Source organism: Falco cherrug, chromosome 5 (assembly GCF_023634085.1).
Source record: "Falco cherrug isolate bFalChe1 chromosome 5, bFalChe1.pri, whole genome shotgun sequence".
NCBI classification, from domain to species: Eukaryota; Metazoa; Chordata; class Aves; order Falconiformes; family Falconidae; genus Falco; species Falco cherrug.
Window position 1 is genome coordinate 12,635,048 of NC_073701.1, and position 23,182 is coordinate 12,658,229.

A 23,182-nucleotide genomic window follows, 5' to 3' on the forward strand; every position below is an offset into this window, starting at 1 on the left:
CTACCCTGGCTTTGGGGACCACTGGGTGAAAGCTGTTCTCCTGTGTCACCTCGCTGCGCATCTGGCTGTCCCGTGCAGTCTCACACTGCCAAGCAGTTAAAACTGAACGGTGGCAGCTGAAAGCAAGCCAACAGCCCCCAGAGAAGTACCACGGACCAGCTGAAAAGAGGCTGAACTTTGCCCAAAAGTGCAATCTGCCCCATTCAGTGAGGTGTGAAGAATTGGTAGGAGTCGATGAGCCCCCAGCAGGGCAGGGGCCACCCTGAAAGCCAGCCTGCCCAAGGATGCCCAGCTCTAGTTCCTTCTACGATCCGGCAAAGAACTGATGTAAAGCATCTGCCAGGACACAGTCTCTTTTTTGACAGGGATGTAAGTGTGTGTGTGGGAGGAAAGGAAAAGGAAATACTTTGCTGCTCATGTTCAGCGTTCCCACTGAACCTTAGGAAAGCCGCTGGGTGCACACAAGGTGCAAGGGTCCTAACAAAACAGGCAGTGTCTCACACCACAAGTGCTTTGCACAAGGAAGCTTCAAGTCTTACACAAGCGTCCCGAGTCCATCAACCCCAGACCCTCCTCTTTACCTTCAATATGCTACCAGCACACAGAAGGCAGGCAGCCAGCTGAACTACGGTCTCACCTCACTGCTGGCAAGTCACAAGCATCGCTGCACACATCATTTATTTAAACAGGACATCAGTGCCAACCAGAATTGGGAAGGCACCAAAAATAACCCCAAAATTAATTTTCATTCCAGGACATATGTTTCCTTACAGTCCCAAGGCAGAGGCAGTCCCGGGCAGCCGAAACTGGCCATCTCCGTGGCACAAAGTGGGTCCTGTGTACAAAGCAGTAAAGCTAAGAAATGACCTTTCGCATGTGTAGTGTCCATAGACTTCAGAGCAAGAAGCGATGCACTGTAAATGGATATTAAGCAAGGCAATCAGAGAAACAACACACTTGGAAAAGAGCGGTACCAAACGTTTTAATGCTGGAGCTGTGGAACACGTGGCATGTAGGGAGCTGAAGTAGAGCAAGTCTGCAAACAGGATAACCACCCATAAACCAAAGAACACTCAGCCACAAGGCTGGTAATCAAAATACACCCTGGCAGCTCAGGAATGGGAGGGACATTACAACAGTACTTCTGGAAACCACTGGCACGCAGACCGAGAGAGAGGGGCTGGCTCATGCAATGATTGGGCCTGTGAAAACGTGTATTTCTACTCTTTCTGTGTAAAAGCTTAGAGGAGGGGGAAAACACACTTTAAATATTTAAATATATTTAAATATATTTAATTTTAAATACATATATTTAAAAAACCCGCCAAAATCTCTTTTCTGTCCCCTTCACCAGATCTTCACAGAAATTGCCCTACAGAGGTTGGCACTTTAGCACCCTGTCAATGCATTAAATTACAAAAAACAATGGAAACAACAAAGCAAACCTCTTCTGCCCGTGTAGTACACGGAGCGGTGTAGGATACAACGAGCACCAGTGGCAGCACAAAGAGGGGGTCACAACAGCAAAGTCAGGGTATGAAGCAGAGCAGCTCAGGCCAGTGGGGAACCACAGACCCAGAGACCCCAGCTTTTCAGGAGACTGCGTATCAAGAAGCTTAGCCTATACCCCAGACCACACACCACCTCAGAAAGCAGAAAAGAGCAGAAATGTTTGTTTTCAGTGGAGCACACATAATTATTTTCTGTTCATAGCACTAACTTCGTGGTAGAAGTAACAGCTAGCACATTTGGGAGAGATACCTGAGGCCTTCTCCAACAGTGTTTGCCTTGGAAAAGGAAATTCATTAGCAGAAAGGTAATTCCAGTCACATCTCAAGTCTCCTGCTAAACAGTGTGAAAGTGAGTGAAGCAACAGTCTCACCTTGAGCATCACCTGCATCCGAGATGAAGCTGAAAGCAGGGTACAGAGCAAAGCGAACAAGGAGCAGCCAAGCAACAAACAGCAGCTCAGGACGATGAGGCAGGAGACGTCTTTCCCTCAAGCGAGAGGGCCAGACTTACAGTTAATGAAGCCAGTGACAATGTTTTATTTAAAACTGTAAACCATTGTTTGAGAACAGTTGGAGGGTGCACTACCTTACAGTACCCAAGACAAGAGATGATCACCTGTGGAATGAAGGTGATGACCTGCGTGCTTTGGAAGAGGTCAGCCTTTGCGTTTTGGCTCTGATTTCTTTCTAGTTAAGCTATTCTGTTTTGCACAACCTACCCTTCCTGCTCAGAAAGGCCCAGCAGCATATCCACAAACTCAAAGGCCCGTGTTTGTAGGAACAAGCACTTTCGCCCATTATCAGCCCAGTGCCTAGGTGTTTTACCACAACCGAGGGAGGAACGGATTTGTAGCCCTCGCTCCTGCAGCCTTCAGACAGGAATACTACTCGCTTACCCTCATTAGCACTGCAAGAAGCAATGCTTTGATCTGATACTTAATAGCCTAAGGCCAAATGTCTAGAAGCTTTACAGGAGAGAGCATCTGCAGCCTAGCCCCTGCCTCAAGATCCAGCATCGGGATCTTCCCACCAGTATAGGCTTCCAGCACACCAGGGTGTGGGATATCCATGATCCTGTCTGGCAGACAGCTGAATGTTGCACATTCTAAACTTCCAGACAGCATCATCTGGACGAAGAGGACAAAAACGCCTGCGGCCGCTATTTAAAGCTGCTGAATATTTTGGCGTGTCTGACGGCGGGAGGCAGAGACATATTCCATGATGGACAATGAGGACCCTCATGGGCACAGCCACGACAGGCAAGTTTTCATGGGTTGTTAAGTCTCATGTAAGCTTTTAACAAACAAGTTAAAATACTGCAGGACACGAGGAAGGACAGACACCTGTCGTTATATCCTGTGCAACAGCATGTGCCTATGTATATACAACTATGGAACAACTCTGCGGTGGAAGCAGCAGACAACGATGCCCACTCTGCTGTCTTTTCTAGAAAATCTCCTGCTGAGTTCCTCGCCCTCCCTGAAGCAGTCAATCGCCCTTCCCAGGCCATCATTTTGAGTGGCTTCATTTCTATGTGACTCCGCTTTCTGACCGTGCTCAGTGGGCCCTGGGGTCAAACTGCTGCCGTGGTTCAGATACGCACCCAGCCTGGCTGCACTCTGCATCACAAACATTCACTCCAGGCCACACGGCCCTGGGGAATGCAACAAGAGAACAGCCCGTTGCTTCCTGCCACTAGGCATTAATTAATACTGTCAAAAACGTACTGCACTCTTATTCCCAATGCTCAGAGACAATCTTTTGCTGATTAAGTGCTCTTAAATACTAAGAGGTATCGAAGCAAGTCACCTTTGGCATGTCACTTAGCCTTGTGCTGTCCTGGAAGATGGGCTGTCGCTGTCTCAAAGAGGACTGTCCTCACCACTGGCACTGCACTCCTGACATACAACAGTCCTTGGGGTCCATGGGCACACTTCAGCCTCCTCACCAGCAACAGCATCCTGGGACTAACGTGACACACACAAACCTACCTTTGACCCAGCAAACCAATGGCTCCTCACTTCTGGTTTCGTGCTCTTTCTGCTGCAGACAAGAGCTGCCACGCAATGGCAACACAGGCTGTTAAACGCTATTTCTAGATCTGTAAATATTTTTACAGCAGCATGTAAAATACACCCCTGTTTTATACAGGGAGAAACCAAAGCTCGGAGAGGTGCTGCAAATTGCCTGCAGCTAGCAGACCAGTGGCAGACTTGGCAACCAACCCGTCTCCTACGGGCCAGCCCAGCACCCTGGTGGCGCGGACACGCTGCCTGCCTTCCAGCAGGACCCTCCACCTGGGAGAAGGCAAGAACGTCCTGTTGCCTTTGGAGCAGCTCGCTGAGTGCGGTCCCAAAGGGCCCTGTGGTTTCAGTCGTTAAACACCGTGCTCAGGCAAGCTCTTGCCATGCTGGCAGCTAAACCAATGCAAAGACCCAAAGGACCTCATGTCTCTTCCCTCCAACTCCATACACCTGAAGGTGAAGAAACAACTGCATCCCTCTGGCAGAAAAGACAGCACCAAGATAACTGGCGTGTCCCAACAAAAGTCAAAAAAGACACCTCGTGTCCAACTTTGGGATGTAAAGTGAGCAGGTCGGTGCCGGGGCCTGTCAGAATCACTGTGCAAGGTAAGGGACACAAAATGGCACCAGCTGGGACACGGGGACATTGTTAGGGCAACGGGGAGAGGAATGCTAAGGCTTGCTTAACATTAACAGACATACGTATCCTTTACAGCCTCATAAATTAGGGAGCTCGTAAAAACAGGAGGCTCAAGGAGGACATGCCAAAACCCTGCCATGCAAACCATGTTAATTATGATAATAGGCAGATTTTAATAAGCCAGTTCCTGGCTCCCACACTTTCACCTATAAAACACACATATTTCCAAGGCAAGGGGATCTCAGAAATACCTGCCAGCCATCTAATCGCCTAAACCCCAGTGGCACAAAAACCATGTTAGAGGGTTTGTCACAACCCATATCCCTTTGAATTTTTCTATTTAAAAAAAAATAATAATCAGATGAAAAATAACTCCTCCTCTGTAAACTCCAATCCAGTCACAGCAATGAAACAAATGTCTCGGCACAGACGGTGGTAGTGGTAAAGGAGACAGGAGGGCAAGAGGAGGGAGATGAAAGAACGGTAAATCATCTTCTCCAGACGACGGGACTGGGGAGCTCCTGGATTCCTGGCTGTGCAGTTCTGGCAGCTGACACTGCTCTTCCTCCAATGCCCTGGCAGAGAGTCAGGCAGCACTGCTGCCTGCTTCAAACATCTGCCAGGCCAGCCTGTTGGAAGCGCATCTGTGCTGAACTCTGGAGCGTGGAAGGTGAGGAGGGGAGCCGGCTGGATCAGCTATGACTTTAGCTCCCGGTCGGGTTTCATGCTGAAGGGCTCCAGCCTCTCGCTCTCCGGCAGCATGCTGTTCAGCCGCTCCATCAGCGGGATCGTCTGGTCGATGCCCATCTGTATACGGCGGAGGATGGCAGACATCTCATTGACCTTCTGGATCTGCTCTGCATACCTGGCATACTTCTTCTGGCGCTCCTGCATGAAGCTATAAAGGTTTTCCACAGAGAGGTCCATCTGTTTAAAAACAACAAGCAGAGCAAGATGCATTAGGCCAACTGTTACCACAGGCCTTTCAGCACACTGTCTTTCCTAAAAGCGGCTGAGAAGCACCTTAGATGGCCCACTGGAGATACCAGCCAGGTACAGAGGAGCTGCTCTGTAGGTACGTAACCAATCTGCCATGAAATGGGATAATTTATAGCTGTATACCAGGGAGGACACATGACCACCTCAGTTCTACACCCAAACACTGAGTATTTGATCAGAAAATTCTTGTTTTTTACAGGGTTGAAAGCAAACAGGCACTGCCAAGGATTTCCCAATAAACCATACACATATCCTCCAAGTTACCCAAACCCAGAGAACTCGTGGCCTCTGCCTACACCTGTTGTATATTTTCAGTGGAGATCATTCACTTGCCAGTGCTAATTTCATCAGCTTAGCCACGTTACTCTGTGACTAAGCCATGTCTATTATGACCGTCATCATCTGGAAAACTTCTGCCTTGAGAGAGACCCACAATGGATTGCCACTGTCCCTAACTTCCCCAAATCCTAAAAATAAAAGCGTTATGAGTGACCCCAGGAGGGACATTAAGTAAATCAGCCGTGCAATTAAACACGGTAAGTACCCAAACACATCTCGAGCATGATGACAATGACAGGAACTGCAGCGCTATTCCTGCCATTGAGTGATGAAGACAGCCTTTATAATTCACAGCCCAACTTTCTCTTCAGCCAGACCTGCGCACCCCAGGCGGGATTCAGCCGATAGCTGCTAGTGCTATATACGCATCAGCCAAGTTAGACAGTTCAAGCTGCTTCATCCATTGTAAGACACACTGTATATCCAGAGAGCTCGGTAACAGGTCTGTTCCAAGCCCTCAAGCGCACACCTGAACCTCGGTTGCTTCGGCTCGCTGCAGCTGTGCTCGACAGCCACAGTTACTGCAGTGCACTGGCTCTTCAAACTGGTATGGCTGAGCCGTGGGCACACATCCTGCAGCCACGCTCTGCCCTTGTGGGAGGCAGTCCCCTCGGTTGGGACTTGGTGCACACCAACAGCGGCTTCCAAGTGAAGGGCAGGAGGACGCATGCCGGCCAGTTTTAGACCACTGCTGCCTCTTACTGCCATTTTTCCAAACCTCTCCCATCTAATTACCCTCAGAGGAAGGAGGTCACTGCTCGTGATTAGTCAGCTCAGGGAATTGGTGCTGAGAACTCCAGGTCTACCAGAAAGCACAGGTTTAATCAACACCCCTCACTGTGTCACAGAACCAACCCATTCGGTGGAGGACAGCAACTATACCTGCCACCAGGGACAACACAAATTTATTGGTGCAGTGCTAAAAAAAACCCACAACTGTGCTGACCAGATCACGACAGCAAGAGTAATCCTCACCCAGTACAGCCCGTGGCTGTAGGGAAGAGCCTGCAGCAAGGGGAGGATTGAGTAGAAATAGTGCAAAACTGGAAGGGGCATCCCTCCCTGAGGAGGGAAGTCCCACCAGACAGAGAACTACTGTCCCACTGGTGGCAGTAGGGTTTGACACTGGGGGAAAAACTGGGGCAGATGTGTTCGCTGAAAGATGTCCCTTTCAAGCCCTGGGGAAGAGGTCAAGTCCAAAATAGTCGGACAAGAAAATCCTTTATTGAGAAACCTAAATCACAAACAGCATTGAAAACAAAAACACAAGATTCTGCTGAACTGTCATGGGGAATAGGAAGCGTTTTTTTCCCCCCTATCACCTTCATCAGAGCTGGATAGAGTACCAATTAACCTTTTATGTTGTCTGTACTTTCTAGTGGTCTCAGGCTGAATTCTTCCTCTTTGCTGCTGTGCTTTCCTGTGAATTCCTCTCTCCACGCTTTCATGCACGGGACAAAATAAAAACCAGCAGAGCAGGAAACTCCAAATAGAGTGGAAACAATTTAAGCCTACACAGGGGTTTCTATTAAAACCCCAGCTTAATTTAGTAGCTTGGCGCTAGCTCTGTAAATTGGAGTGTGTAAAAAGCAGACCACCACCAGGTCTGCGTGGATGGAAGTAAATTCAATCCAGCGCCTAAAACCATCCTACCTAATGAGAGACAGTGGCGTGGAGTGGCAGCCAGTCGGAAACCTGCCAAAAGCCAGCATGCCTCATTAAACTGAGCAGCACAGGGACCCAGGCAGAAACCTCCTCTGGTGCTGAGGTTCTCCTCAACAGGCAGGTTCTCCACGTGGCCTCACAGTGGTACGCAAGAGGCAAAGCTCACATATACCAAGCTCTGGAAAAAACAAACAAAACAAAACAAACCACCAAGAAAAAAACACCCCAAAGGCCCCCTTTTCTCTCCATTCCAATAATTTCCATCTGTTGACTTTTAGGATCCTTGTGTAAATACCAGTTATGTCCACTTACTGGAGGGGAACCTGGGGAGAAGCTGACCCGCAAAAGGAAGATGAAATGCAGTGTGGCCTTCCAAGCTCTTTGCTACTTTTGGACACATTCACAATGGCTATAAAAAAAGCTGCCTCACAAATAAGAGAAAGGGTGGAAGTGAGCGTTTCCTATGGTTTCTCTACACCTAGCATTCCAGTTTGCCTGCTGCAGGAGGCCACAGCAGCTGCACGGCCAGCAACACAGCAAGGAGGGCTGAAGCTGAGCAACTGTGAGGAAAGGTCAATTTTCACTCAGACTGAACCTGGTCTTTTTAACTTGGAAAGAAAAAAAAAGAAAGAGCTACGTGTTAACTCCTGTATGTAAATGCCAATGCCTCTTTGCAGCTTTTCTTGAAGCAGGCCTAAATACACACTTACATCCTTCCTGCCTCCCCCCGCTCCGAGCAACCTCCTCCAGTGCCAGACCTTGTGCTTTTACCTCTCCTGGCAGGCAGTCCCATTCCTCTGGCACTCACGTGGAGCCTTCAGTGGCAGGACTCAGAGGGTCAGCCCTACAGAGCCACCAGAGAGACTAAAACTGTCCTTTCGGAATCTGCAGTGAACAGGGAATGCCCATGAGAATCTGCTTAATTCCCAAGTACTTAATTCCATACAGTAGCAATAAAAAGCATCTGGAGAAGGGGAGCTTAGGCAGAGTCTGCTCCCCTTGCCTGCAGCCAAGGCAGTCTGTGATTTTCAAGACACTCCCCAGGGTCAGATGAGTGAATTTGCCTTCTCTGAGCAGTCCCCAGCAATTCACACCTCAATAACACGAGGCCCTGCCACATTCTCTTCTGGAAAACACTCCGGTCTCAACCTTCTTGCCCATCCCTGGCTGAGAAGCTCTCTGGGAAAGCCCAGAGAGACACCGCAGAGCCAGCAGCACTCCCACTGCCCTACAACCATCTGAAAGTGTTTATCTGAGCCATTGTTTCTGCTCTGCTTGCTTCGAGCTTCCTACCGTGCCAGGCTACTACAGCTGCGGGCAACTGCCCCATCGGCAGGTCACCACCCCACACCCACAAGCCACAACAGATGTAAAGGTGTGCTGCCACCAGGCCCTTGATGACTCCACCACCACTGAGGCTTCACCACCACCTATTTCTCCTTCAAACTCCACCACTGAGTAAGCTGTCATCATCCTCAGCTTACAGGTACAGAAGAGTTTGGAGAGTTAGAAGACTGGACCTGAAGCCTGTTCAGAAGCAACAGAACAAAAGCAGAGGAACAGAGCCCAGCATGCAACGTCCTAGCTCTTGTCAAAGCAAGAGGTTCTGCCCAGCCTGGTCTTGAGGAAAAAAGATGTGTTCTCAGTCAAGGGGTGAAAGGTCCCAATGCACATCTTATTTCTTCCAAAAAAGAATTCCTCCTGTTAAAGCAGCAAACCTGAGGCTGGGCATGTCCACAGTAGAGGACAGGATTCTTTCCCCTTCCTACATTGAAAAGGACACTAGAGTTTTTTCAGTTTTTCTTTTATGAGTATAGTATCATACAAGCAGACAAGCCTAAAACTCACCTTCCAGCACAATGTACTTTTTTTGTACAGCCAGTGACATTCAGAATTTGGGTCTGTGTCTGCTTCAAAGCTCACGACTCCTCCATGGATCAGAAGCAGCAGGACACTAATTTATGCCTCAGCTTCACATTTTAAACATGAAATGACATCTACTGAGCTTTTCTTTCTTCAAATGAAAACAGATTCATAATTACTTCCAACAACAGTGCAAGATGGGTATTTCCCCACTTAAAAGGGCCCCAGCACAGCCCCTCCTGCTGCACCATTCACATTGTCAACCAGTAAGGGCTCGCAGCCTCTCCTCTGCATTATACAGGCTTATTTGTAACACCACATCGATGGAACACAAAAACAATTGAGGGTACTTTCAGACATCTTACACACCACAAATTCTTGCATTCATTTTAAAATTCTTCTTGGCCCACACTGCCAAGAAGAATAAAGACATTAATTTAGCCCATAAAAAGACTGAGGTCAGCACTGGACACTGCCCAGTTCTTTTCAAGAGTCCATGCTGAAAACAAACCAGTACCCTATGTATACCTCTTACCTGGCATGGTGTTACGATGCCTCTGTTATGGACATGTAAATGTCCTGAGCTCTTGGAAACAGAGGTCACATCTTGTTAGTTCAATGATTGAGAATGAAAATTGTAGCTAGACACATTTCCCCTTGTTGCAGAACAAGCAAATGCAATCAGAAGTTCATTAAACTTGGAATCAGGTTTCTAGAGAGGCACCGCTGACATCCATAACAAAACAAATATATCTCGTAAGAGGATGCTGTGTCATTCCAGCTTCTCCACTCCCTTCTTAAAATGCCAATGAGCCAAGCAGTTTTGTTCCCCCCCACTCAGCAACAGCCTTCAAGAGCTCACATAGACACCCACTTGTCCTGTGTCCCTCTGCCCTAATGATTTGCTGCCAGCTCCCATCCTCTATGGCTGCCACTCAAAAAACACAGCAGTTAAGGTGCAATCCTTATTCCAGAAAGTTCACTTGCTAGAACTGTGCTCCGAGCACAAGCGGCCTCTGCCTTCACGTTGTCAGGTGCCTGGCTGGAGTTAAATGAACTCCTTCCTACAGCTGCACAAAAACCACATCAGAAAGTGACAGGCGGTAACATGACTGCATGCAATATTAGTCACGATGTGCTGGTGTGAAAATACTTTTCAATCAACACACTTAAAACTGAAGACAGCTCCTCTTTCTGTACTGCTTGAAAAGAAATGTGCTCAGTGAATGGCTTTTTTTTTTTTTCCCTCTTCCCCTCTCTCTTTGATAATGTCACGCAAAGTTAGCACAATAGATCGTGATGACTTCCTGATGATGGGAACATCCTCTGTTTCTCCCACTCATTCCACACACTGGTAACCGATAAGCTTACTGGGTAGCGAAAACAAGAGTCACCCAGCCAAGGATCCCACGTCCCTCTCTTCAGCATCTGTCGTGTACCCTTCCTCTAACGCCACTGCCAGGTAAACAATTTTAATTTGTGTTTAAGTTTTGCTTTTCACATCCAAGACTGAATCCCATGCCAAAATATTCCTTTTACTCCCTCTGTAATTTGTTATTGCTGGAAAGAATTGCCAAGGGTCATTCTGTCTAAGCATCGCACAGATCACAGTCAAGTTAGAGAACGAAGAGTAACCATTTTAACTGGCTCTAACACAGAATTTTAGTAACATTGATATCAATAGGTACATCAGGGCCTTTACTTCAAAAGACCTACAGCTAAATCCATACGTGGTCCCTTAGAGCTATAGTAGATACCTGGTAGTATAAGATAGGCCGCTGCACCTGCAACATCAAGACTTAACTACTTTGGGAGGCCTTGGGTTGCACAAAAGAATTCAGAATCCAAAAGAATAAGAGGGTTCATTCTTGAAATTAGCTTTTCCACCTTCACGTAAATCTTTTCCTGCATATTGTGTTATTGGAGAGGATACGTTTGCTGCTGCCACACAGTCTGACCTCTGCAGCCCACGTTTCCCTCGCAGCTCCAGCTCGAGCCTTCCCTGCTTGAGAGCTACCAGCATCCCTCTGCCAACTGGCAGTCCCCCAAGCTTAAGTTATGACTGCTATCACTAACTGTTGCTAAAAAAAGAGTCCTAAAGCTGCAATTAAAACAATACCTACCTCTCGCCCAGCACTAATGAACCAGTCGACCTCCAAGCACTTGAAAAAGCGGGGACCCACTTCACAGAGGTGGGAGAAGATAGACAGCAAAGCCCAACAACCAGCAGCCATCTGGAATCTGGTGCTGTAGATGCTATAGCCAGCTCTCCAGCTTGGATACATCTCGTATCACAGTCTTGTTCTACTGGACTTTATTTACTTATATTCCCTTCAACACCACAGCTACTTATCATCTTTCTCTCTCAAAACAGCTAAACCATAACATAAGCAAGTGAAACTCAGGGCACAGTTTCACATTACACAAAAGCCAACGCAACCTCAGGCTGCAAAGCAGCAGTCCCACCCTCCTCCTCCAAATTAGCTGCATGATCACGGGCTCAGTTCTGCATCTACGTCAGTGGGGGAGAAGAAAACAAGTTTGGTCTTCCTGGGCTCCCCCTTCTTCAGTGGTTTGGTCTTCTGCCCCATCAGCTTGTTGGACTGACCTGTCAGTCTGACAGTCACAGAAGAGGAACGACCACCATGCAAAGAGAAGCACCATCTCTCCCCACTGCACATGTTCCTGGATCCTAACCCGGTGTTTGCTGTGGTTGTGTCAGACTTTTAAATGCACAAGAAGACTCTAGGCAGGGGGGGGTGTGATGATTAACTGATTTTATCAGTAAGTTTTCTAAACTGTCATCAAGAAAACTTTATAGCAACTTCTACTTCATTGACTTCAACTAGTAAGAGCAGTTTTTTGGAGCTTTCAATTGCTGCTTTCGTAGAACAATCTACATCCACCTAAAAAGTAATCTCCAAAATTTATCATGACTAAGAAATGTTGTGTTACAGTCAAAGTATTAGAAATGCTTCTGTACCTTTCCTAAATGATAAAGTTTAAGAAAAATAAATAACAAAACCACACCCAGACAATACATAGGATTAATGAGCCTGTGTGTGCAACATCCTCACAAAACCTCTCTTTTGTGGAGTACAACTCCACAGAAATTAAGAAGAAACTCCTAGCCTGTCTTTAATTAGCTGTTCCTGGAGGAAGAAAAATCTGTATCTGTTACAGAGTGATCTGTTGCCTAAATGATAACTTGCACAAGTCTTATTTCAGCTACCTAAGAATTTGCTACAAAACACAGCCTTCAATTCCCTCATTTCCTGATACACTGCTGCCATATTATTCATTCAGAACACTCCTATATCCAGCCAGAGCTTGAATATTATAGGACAACAGAACCTGCAAATGTTCTTTACCCTTCGGGCTTTATTTAATCATAAATTTCAGTTCTGTGCTTTCAACATGCCAGAATGATTAGCTTTAAGCCAGTTGGTTTTCCTATCAAAAATAAGATTTTGAAAAGGGATGGCCACTAACATTAATGCGATATTTCTGAGAACACACCAACGTTCTCAATTCAGACTAAAAATATGTTATCTAAAATAGCCAGCATCATTACATTTGCAAGGCATCTGATCTAATGATACTATTTTCAGCTTCACACTTGGGACCTGACAGCTATAGGTCTTCTCTTCCAGACGCTCTACAGAAAGTCTTTCAAAATTTTTCAAAAGGGGATGCCATCTTTGCCACATGCAGTCAGGGTTTGATACACTAGAAGAAAGCATTTTCTAGGAGAGAAGACTAATTGCAAAGAAAAAGCTCTTAAATCTGTTCTCAGGGAATGCAAAGGAGCTGAGTTTTAACCATTTCCTATAGTCTGTGAAGAGGCAAAAGGATTATCTAGGAGTCTCGCTTCTTTTTGTCTGGGCAATTGCAGACAGATGGGTTCAAGCACCCTGCCACAATTACACAGGCAGTCCAGCACATCTAGTTGCGCCAGACCTACCTCTCATGTGCTGTGCAGATGGTACACGTGCAAGAAGGCTGAAGCGTGAGACACACCCAGCAGTCAAGAGTCAGGGATTTCTGGACATCTGACAGCCCACATGAAGCTTTTGCCCTTTCCCAGACAGCCACAGTTCTCCTATGAAAATCCAAATCAACTTCTCACCAGGGAAACTCAAAAAGTACGTCAGCTCTAACAATATTATCTATTGATAATTTGAAAAAATTCTGAAAGATCTTTTTAAAGCTCTACATAAGCTCTTTCATGTTCAAACAGAATGCTAAATGAGCCAAGTACATCCCAGCGATGATTAGAAGGGGAGGATCTACTCCTTCATTCCCAGAAGAGCTACTTTCAAGGCGGACTCCACCATGCTTTCACAGTGCTGAAGTTCAAATGTCCCAGCACTTTTCAGGAGGTCCCAACATCTGGTAGTAAGTCTCCAGCTTCACAAAAGCCTCAATGAAATCTTGAGCACTGTACGTACTTTCTATAGCAAGCTCTTCGGAGGCTATAGACTATTGTTAAAAATACAGTAACAAGTGTACATACCGCCACCAATGATCCTGACAGAAGTTCAGTGAGTGAGTAGTGGAAACTAATCCACTCTAAACATTCATTTTTATCATATTGAGCTGCAATACCTTCAAGTTGCACAGAAGGCTGAATATTTCTCTCTCCTCATTTATGTCTACAAATGGATCTTTAGAACAAACTGATCAAAAGAGAGAAGGCATTTGAAAATTTACACTATGACCTGGCAGAAAAATTCAAAATGGAAAAGTAAATAGTTCATCTTCAGTTCTCATGTAGCTTAGGTCAGGCATAATCAAGAATTAAATTCTATGGACTGGATTAAGCAAATGGAAAGGCTATGACTCCAGAATCCTTTCTGACCTTAAAAACTCTGATCAATTCCTTGCCATATACTGCTGTAATGTTGATTTGTTTTAGAACAACTATCTGAGCACCTTTTTCAGCTGAAATTAATCTGACTTGGGTTATCTTTTAGATAGTTTTCCAGTACCAGCAATTGCTCTTCAAATACCTCACTTTCTCTTCTGGTAAAAAAAAATAAAAAAATCATACTTTTTGTCCACTACACCACAGTTTGGCACAGTTCATACACCTGATTACAGGGTGTTCTACCATACTATAATTCAGCATTTTATCCAGGCTTCCAGAGGTAGATGACACATCCAGTCAGGAACAACGCCCACACAAATTAATTACTAGTAAATTATATGTTTCATACCTCTAGAGCAGTGTTGAAATAATAGCTAATAATGTTCTCATACAGAAAGATTCATGCCCCAATGGTACAGAAACATCAAGGAAACCCTGCCCTTCATAAAAAGCAAGACTGACAGATTACTTGCACTAAGGCTTTGTAATACTTTCAACACAAAGTCATCTCTGCAGAGATGACATCTGATTGTTATCAAAATGCTAATTATACAGCTGCTAACAGAAGGTCAACCCCACTCCCCCAGCCTACCACCTTTGCGTCTTTAAGTCATCAATGCAACTCCAAATATTTGCAAATAATACTGGTTAATCTATCTAAAATGAACATCAAACTGCTGAACAGCTTTCAGCTAACATTCCTGACACCACCTCCACCCCAACTCTCACTAAGGGGTAAACACCTTGAAAATTTCAACTCAACATTGAAATAGGAGGCAACCGTTAAGAACAAAAGTCTGTAAAATGACTTTTTTTGTATCAACACAATCCAGCAGGGAGGGAGAAGACCATTCACAATCTACATTAACCCCAGACATATTTAGAAAGAGAAATCGTACCATTTTTGGTCTTCACTTGACTAAGTCAAACAAGTAAAGTTTTTCCAGGTTCCTCCCCAAGGTTCTCCACTCTCCAGGCATCCTTACAGCCCTTCGGTTGTACTAGACACTCACCTCCCTTGAACACAATGAGAACTGCACACAGCGTGTCAGACAAGATCCCCTCTCAGCCTTGTGCAACAGAATTCAGTATGTTCCTGTTTCTTGTGGGACTACCTTGTGTCACACAATCCAGGGGGATGCTTGCTTTGTACCTCAGATCTGTTTCATGCCCAAATTCAGTATCAAGTCTGCTAACCCTGGAATGGACTTCAATACTACTTTCCTATTAGAAGATACTGAAGATCTACAGTACTGGGGGGAGGGGGAGTTGGTTACTGCTGTTTGGGGGGGTTTTCCACCTGTAGAAAACAAGGCTAGAAAAAGAAACCAAATGTCTTAGTTTATTCAAGCTGCGAGACGAAAATTAATTCCATTCCTTCTGGCACCTAATAATCATAAACTCCATGCACTAATCCTTACGAAAGCATTAATATAAGGCTTAGCATACTAGACTTCTGATCTTCAGTGTTAGTCTCTTAAACACCTAAATTCTATAGTAATACAAACCTTTCTGACTGCTAGGTGCTTGTTTAATTTTCTGGTCTTCCTTGGAAATTTGGTGGTGGAAAGGGTTCCAATTTAGACCTTTTTTCAAAATGTGATATGAAACCAAAGCACAGGAGAAGGGAACATGTTTGGACTGATTTCACGTATATTCTAGGAGCAAGGGACTGGTCTTTTTTATGGCACCAAATGAAGCAGTGCATGTTAACGCAACAGATTTCAGGCCATCACAAGGGCAAGCAATCTTTCCTCTTCCTTAATAACTGCTAGATCACATCATAAAGTTCATGTACAACAGAGCACTGGCCATCTGCCTCAGGCATACACAGCAAGACATCAATGCTATGTATTAACAGTAACAATTGTGAAACTTTTCAAAAGCTTTTTCCCATTTTGATGCTGGCTTGTTAAGACATCATCCCACCACTTGAGAATTCAAGCTACTTGCATGTCAGGCTGGAGAAAAATGAGCAAGATAACTAAAAGACATGAATGTACCTTCCAGTTTAACAACGCTGCATGTGTATTTCTGCATGATGGTGCCGGCTGAGTTAAGATTCCAGTCTTTATACATAACACTTCATCACAGAAGAGAGAAGAAATAAAGAGCCTGATAGACTGCCACAGTCCTCATCAATCTCCTAATTCCAAGAGGCCAAAGACTATATTTAAGGTACCGATTACTTCACAGAACACTACGTTCCCTAGCTTTTCTGAAAAACATGGCAGTGTGGCATTAAACTCCTTAAAAATACAAGTGGGATTTCAACACAGGTTCTTCCTCGTTTCAGAAATACTACATTCCAAGAATTCTCAGGCCTTTTTCTCTGGATTTGGGGCATTGCTAATTTAAATCTGTGAACCAAAAGGTTCAGTTTTGCTTGCAAGTTAACACGGACTCATCTGGAAAGTCTTTATATGTTGAGTCAAAACTAAGCACGTCTCTCTTTTTCCTTTTGCCAGCCTTGGTTTAACAGGCTTATTTTTGATCCTCTGAGCCCTTCCTTTCAATGGAACGAAAGGTAACTTAGTGGTCTGATCCGTATGAGCACATGGACCTTGAAGCAAAGCCCTGAAGTTGAAGAAGCACTTTGGACTTGGTAAGGCCATTCATGTTTTGCTGGCCTAATTCAGTTTAGTCAGAAGGTGCATCATTCTCATGACTGAGTCTTGAATGTCTGCTGAAAACAAGTTTCAGAAACTCAGTTTTGGTATCACCTACAGGGAAACCATAAGTAACAGGAATGGCAACAAACGTCTTGCTCAGCAGAGTACTCAACCAAACAAAACCAAAGATCAAGCAAAAACCACCTCCACAGAACTTCCCCCTTAACTCCATTCTCTGAAGGGACACTGTGACCGAAGCATGGCGAATCCCAACCACTCCAAACCTTTCTGCTCAGAGACAGACAGGGCTAAGAAAAGTGACTGTGGTGCATCACACAGTAGAAACGAAGTGTGCTTGCAGCAGATACACACCCTGAGCCCTGGTTAATGGGTGCAATTGGATGCACTGCATCAAACCAGTCCCCAGCCAGGCAATGTCCTTCCAAGGTTTCTGGCCCAGGATTCATTCATTCCTGGTGATGGAACAGCCTCCTGCACTTAAGCCTTTTCCCTTTACCACCACCTTCAAAGTACTTTGCCCTTTTATCTGCACCAGGGAATATCAAACCTTTACAATGTGTTGCTACCCCTGCCAGCCCTCTCTCTTCTAATGAGAGGGGTTCAAAGCCACAGCCCCTACCATAGCAAACCCACCCTTCCCTCAGGGTGGAACAAACCTGTGTTGATGACCTCTGCAGGCCACATTCCCCAGCACATTTTGCCACTAGGTGACAGGTCTCTTTGATAAAATAAATCTCAATGTCATGGAAACAACGTAGTTGTGATAAAGGTCAAAAAGCCACAAGACATTCACAAAAAATAAACTGAAATTCCTAAATCCCCAAATTACTGGGCATGTTTTACATCACACGTGGTGACAGGAGTGGCTGAATCACAATTTATGAGTCTTAAATGCATGGGATAAGCTAAAATGTGCTTGTATATAAAGCTTGTGTTTAAAAGTGCTTTTCTTGTTAGTCTGTCAAATGCACTAAACTTGCTGCTTATAGAAAATAATGATTTAACTCCTATGCATAATTTTAAACAGCTGAAAGATATTGGGAAACACTATGCAGTGTATGTGTGGCTTCAAATGTTGTTTACTTGCCAAATAGTAAGGGATTTATTTCTAGACATCTTAACTACATACTAGAGAAGCCCATTACAATTACTTTCTGCAGCAAGCTGGTAAAGAAAGAACACAAAACAAACAAATAAAAAAGAAAACCATACACATCTTCTGGAATATTTGTTCAAAATAATGAGCTATTCCCATAGCGGAATTTACAGGTATGAAAAAAGCCATGTACTGTAATTTGCTATATAGCAAACCAATTACTGGTATTAATGCCTGCCTGGACAAAAGTTGTTTAACTATTAAGAACAGTTAAGAACATAAAATTAATGTTTGTTATGTCTGAACATATCGGGGGGGGGGGGGGGGGGGCGGCTTCCCCCATAGGCGTGCACCAGCTTAGACTGAGGTATTTTCAATTTCATTTTGTATTGTAAAAAGTGTTCGGTTTTCAAAACTATTGTCTGGAGTTCCTACAGCATAAAAGCTACCGGTAACATTGCATCGATGTTTGTTTTTAAGGCAAAGCATAGGAGTCCTTCCAATAATCCACTTTCAAATACATTTTAAGCAGTCTGTCTAGGAATGACATTTGCCTTTTGAGTAGCACATCCCTTTTGCCAGTATTGGAAGTCTAATAAGAAATGCTGAAGATCTTTTCATTCAAAGCTTCTTTGAAAGGAGCTTAGATGGCTTTCAGCTTCCCTTTTGCTTTCACAGAAAGAAGCTAGGCCTAAATCTTCAAGTGTGACTAGAAATTCTTGGATACTCAGCTTCAGACATTTTGAAAGATGCGATTTTTGAAAGCTTAGCACCTTGTACACGAAAAATAATCTTTAAGGCACTGAAACCAGAAAATTTTGGAAGCACACAAAATCAGGAGTGCTTTCTGAAAATTTAGCTGTTGCCCAACTTCTAGCTATACTACTTCCCTGTTTCCCATTCACTGTTATTCATCATCCCCTATGACATTACTCTCCACATTCTCTCCCTGCCACCCAAAGCAGATATCCTCCACTGATAAGGATTTAATATAAAGTATCCCTCCCTTTGCTTCATTTCCTTCTTTCACACAAATCTTACCTAGTATTTAGCACTGGTCAATGTTTGCCTTCAAACTAATCTTGGCAGAAATCTCCCATTTTACAGATCACAAAACTGAGGTGGACATTTGTGGTGAAGAGAGCACATGCAGCTCTCATAAACCAAAGAGCAGCTGGAGCTGCCCCAAACTGCAAACTAGGTATCACCGAGATCTATATCACTGTCATGACAGAGACAGATATGGGATGCAGCAAGTTAAAACCTCCTGTGCCGTGATTGAGAGACGAGACACAGCTTGATGCAAGCAAATGTCACTTTAATTAGCCTAATAGCATGATTATATACACACAAGCAATTGTTACATCTTATTCTGATTGGTCCAAAAACTTGCATATTCTACAACTATGTGGCAACTCGCACAAAGATCTCACGCTAGATATTTAGCAATTCAGCAATAGTTAAAGACAACAATGTCTGCAGTTCTTGCACCACGTCCTTGAGCAAGCTGACAAACCGACCGCCTTATTCCTTGCATAGTCTCAGCTTCATACTTAGTCCCTGTTTCTATACCCTTCAGTAATTTCTCATGTCCCTTATCACCAGGGCTTGTGGCCCACAAGCTCGAGCACGTTCCTTTCAGCTAACTGATTGTTACTTGTGGTCCTGCTTCCCAGGCCCCTTCCTGCACTCCTGTCTACAGGTAGGACCCTAAACCCACCACAGAAACAAAGAGAAACCACCACAATTGAGCTCTTTTGACCTCACGCTGATAGATACTGCAATTTTTTTATTTATTTATTTATTTAAACATGTAACACCCCCAAAGCAGGCAGACTGAGACTGTTTTATCCCTGCTCACCAAGTCATGGTTTACCCCTGTGATTTTTAGCTTGATATATCACGTTCTCCATAAGGCACGTTGCCACCTCTGTCCCCATTATTAAAAGCTCTGTGGCAAAAGCTCCAAGGTGCAAGTAAGATCAGTTTAACCTGTTAACTAGCTATAATTGCCTTTTATATCTCAGCATAACACGTTGCCTACTGGGTTTTAAAAATGCACCTTTTTCCTAGCATATACATATAACAAGCTCACATGGGTCCAACATACCATCAGCAGACAAACTAGATTCTGTTCCCAGGCCCATCTGAACAGAATGCCCCCAGAAGTCAATAATGCGGTGATTCATCCAGTAAGCTAAAAATTTTCATCCTACAAAATACCAAGGCACAGACAAATTACTCAGAAAATGCTGCACACAGGCTATTTGCTTGAAAACTGTCAAATTTTGTGAGATGCCATAACCCTGAATTAACACATACATAAATCCCAAACTGCTGTTCTGTTGTTTTTCAAACTGATAAGAAGAAAAAATTAAAAGGAATCCTAAATATTTCAGTTGTCCTGGAATTAATGTAGTATTGCAACAGATGGCGAGTCAGCTGCCAAAAATTAATATGAAACATAACATTTAATGCATAGTGGTTATTTTTCCCTAAGAAGATGCAAGCACGTCCTTTTTTTTATTTTTTTTTGCAACAAAGACAAAACCTATTGTCATAAAAATAAGTCCATTCCAAAACCAACAGTTCAGGTACGAGTAAGTGTAACTGCTGAAGAGGGGCAGTTGAGTCACCTACCCTCAATCACAGCTTCAATTCTTTTCCCTTCAAAGAAACACTCGGGTAAATTTATTTCGCCTAGAGAATGAACAGCAAGCTGGAAGCTGCACAGGTTCTACCTTTAGGAGCAGATACTGATTCAGACAGCACACCATAAAGACATTCCGGCTAAACTGTGAAATGGGATGGAGAACAAAGCTTGACCGTTTTGGTCCCCAAAGTAAGGGAACGCACAGATGGGTCTGCTCAGATCTGCAGTAACTTAGTCATGCAAAGTTTTTTGTTTTCCTTAACTTACTCTCTTTCTTATTAAGAACCATTTTAATTTAAATTGTGCACTGATTTACAAACCACCACAGTCAACTGTGAGTTATCAAGGACCAAAACATTTACAACAGTACTTTTGAGTTTTGCCAGAAACCAGGAAACTTTTTTCTGGCCACACAGACAATGAGCAAAAGATAATTTGCTCTGGGACACTTTGTCACAGAAAGACATAAAATATCTTGGCTGCAGCCAGTATGACTGTAGCACACTATACAGCAGGACTATTACTACACCAAGTACAGTCAGTGGCAGTCTGAAAAGTGAACATACCTCAGACAAATGGTAGGAAATTGGGGACTGAAGCTCACCAGCGTTTTCTATGAAAGTTAAAACCATCAGTCACTTCATAAGTATGTTATCAGAAGAAACATACTTCAACGCTTACAGTGTTAAAGAAAGGAAAAGGGAAATACAACTACTAAAATAAAGGTAAAAGAATTTACTGTCAGCTCATGCACACACAAGGCTTTCCACAATACACTTCATTTTCCCTTCCATTTTTACTCTTTACCAACAGTTAGCTTTGTCTACATGGCAAAACTAAATCATTGCTGACAAATGGGTGCAGCCAAATGTGATTTCCTTTGTCTACACTTGCAAGGAGAGACATACCCTGCTCTAGCTGAGCTGCACCCCTTGCTGTCAACAACTGTCAACAGCGGTTCAATTTAGTGCACCAAAGAGAGCCCAAACAATTTGGAAAGAATGATTTAAGCTGAGTAGGTCCCACCCGGCCCCTCCAGAACACACACGCAGAACAGCCAATGCAAGAAAAACATTTTAAAATTATTAGGAAAAGGAACAGTAAAAACCCACCAGATCTGGCAGAGGGATTGAAAGCATGTGAAGTTACTTAAGTGTTGTGGACCAAAAAAAAAATCAACAACCCAACTGACTTGTCAGTTGCCCAAGTTACAGAGTCCCCCATTTCTCCTAGACTTTGTCAGAGAGGAGTCTGTGATAAAGAAGCTAGTGACAACATCAGTCATTGTTTTATTTATTTTACATTAAAAAAGAAAATCATAAGCCTTATAAACTGGATGAAAACATCACCACAGCTAATTTGAAAGGGACTCTGCCACTCACCCTACGGAAGGCAAATCCAAGTAATGTAGATTGCAATGGTGGCGCCTACCATGACTTTAAATCATGTCGATATTCCCTCTCACACTTTAACAGCCAAAAGAATTACAATCTGCTTGGATTAATGCTGTACACTGTCATTAGGCTGGTAATTAAATCCCATTTCTGAGATTGTGTGATCTGAGTCACCAACATCTGCAAATATCTTTACATCTTGTGTAATAGCTGGCCTCAGATCTTGATACACCAAAGTAAAAAGGCCTTTTTAACGGCTCCCACGTTATTTTGGACTTACAACTCGATGATGACAGCAGCTTCTCAAAACAGCCCATGAATCAAATTTATTATCCAGTTTGTCATGTGGGATTTTCTTAACTCTAAGCCAATAGAGCAACAACAAATCAAGGTCATTGTTTATGCTGCACGAATAAAAATTAACCACCTGTTCAAAAATTTTTCTTTTGACACTGAGAGGTATTTGGTCTCACGGACTATTAACATATGCAGCCTTCACCAGTTCGTCTACACATCTGGGAGTATGTGAGAAAACACTCCTCAACAGCAGCCTCTCTCATGCCAGTCTGTCTTGACTTAAAAAAAATGTCAGCAATCCTACCACTTCCATCAGTAGTCACACATGAGAAAGATAATCTAATTGCAGGATGCTCATCCCAGGAATTAATTTCCTCCCCAACAGTTTCAGTGAATATTTAAGATGATCAGTGATTTTTCAAATAACGGTTTAGTGGTAAAAACAGCAGTACCGGAAGACCTTTTTGCCATATGGATCAAAGAAGAGACAGCATGTTATGGACTTCGAAAACAAGTCTACCTCTAACAAATCTGTGGAAGAAAGAAATGAATGGAATACTACCCTCACCAAACAAGATGTTCAGGTATCCATTTCTTTCCTTAAATTAGAGCCTAACCATGAAGCATAACAAAATGTATGCTATACAGATCTAAATAAGGAACGTTACCTTTAAAAATTCCAGTCACCTTTTACTTCTTCAACAGTTACTTGCAGTACTTGCCATACCAGACAAACGGTCGCTGTTTACGGCCAGGAATTGTAAGGCACTAACCCATAAACACACCACCTAACAGCAACCACAATGAAAGCCAGGAAACTTTGCTTTAAGTGCACACCCACAATGTTCCTCTACAGGGTTTACTTTGAAGTGGACAGTTTCAAGTGAGCCGTGGCCACCTCCAGTGAGTGTTCATAGCAGAAGGTGGCCCAGCCGATGCCCCAAGCCCCTCCCCACCAGAAGCAGGCATGCTGCAGGCAGTACCTCCTTGATCCGCTTCACAAGCGCATTCTGATCAAAGGCAACTGCTTCCGCGCACTGATGAAGATGATCTTGGTACCGGAGACACAGCTGCAGCACCTGCTGGGGGTCCAGCTTCTCTAGTTTGGTGTTAGTCGGGGAGGTCTGCCCACTGAGGAGTCCTACAAGGCAAGGGAAAGATCAGAGTTAATATGATGGTTCATGTAGCTAATTCAGCT

General features: G+C 44.1%; 1 protein-coding gene across 2 annotated transcripts in view; it reads right to left on the minus strand.

The window, feature by feature from the left end:
- Positions 1-961: 961 nt before the first annotated feature.
- The window catches only part of BORCS5 (BLOC-1 related complex subunit 5), a 78,177-nt gene continuing 55,956 nt past the window's right edge, over positions 962-23,182 (minus strand). For both annotated transcript variants that reach the window (XM_055712703.1, XM_055712704.1), the window contains exons 3-4: positions 22,968-23,125; positions 962-5,102 (exon numbers count right to left, since the gene is read on the minus strand). In XM_055712703.1, coding sequence (XP_055568678.1) covers positions 4,872-5,102; positions 22,968-23,125 — 389 coding nt within the window. In that variant the 3' untranslated portion in view covers positions 962-4,871. The remainder of the gene's footprint in view (positions 5,103-22,967; positions 23,126-23,182) is intronic.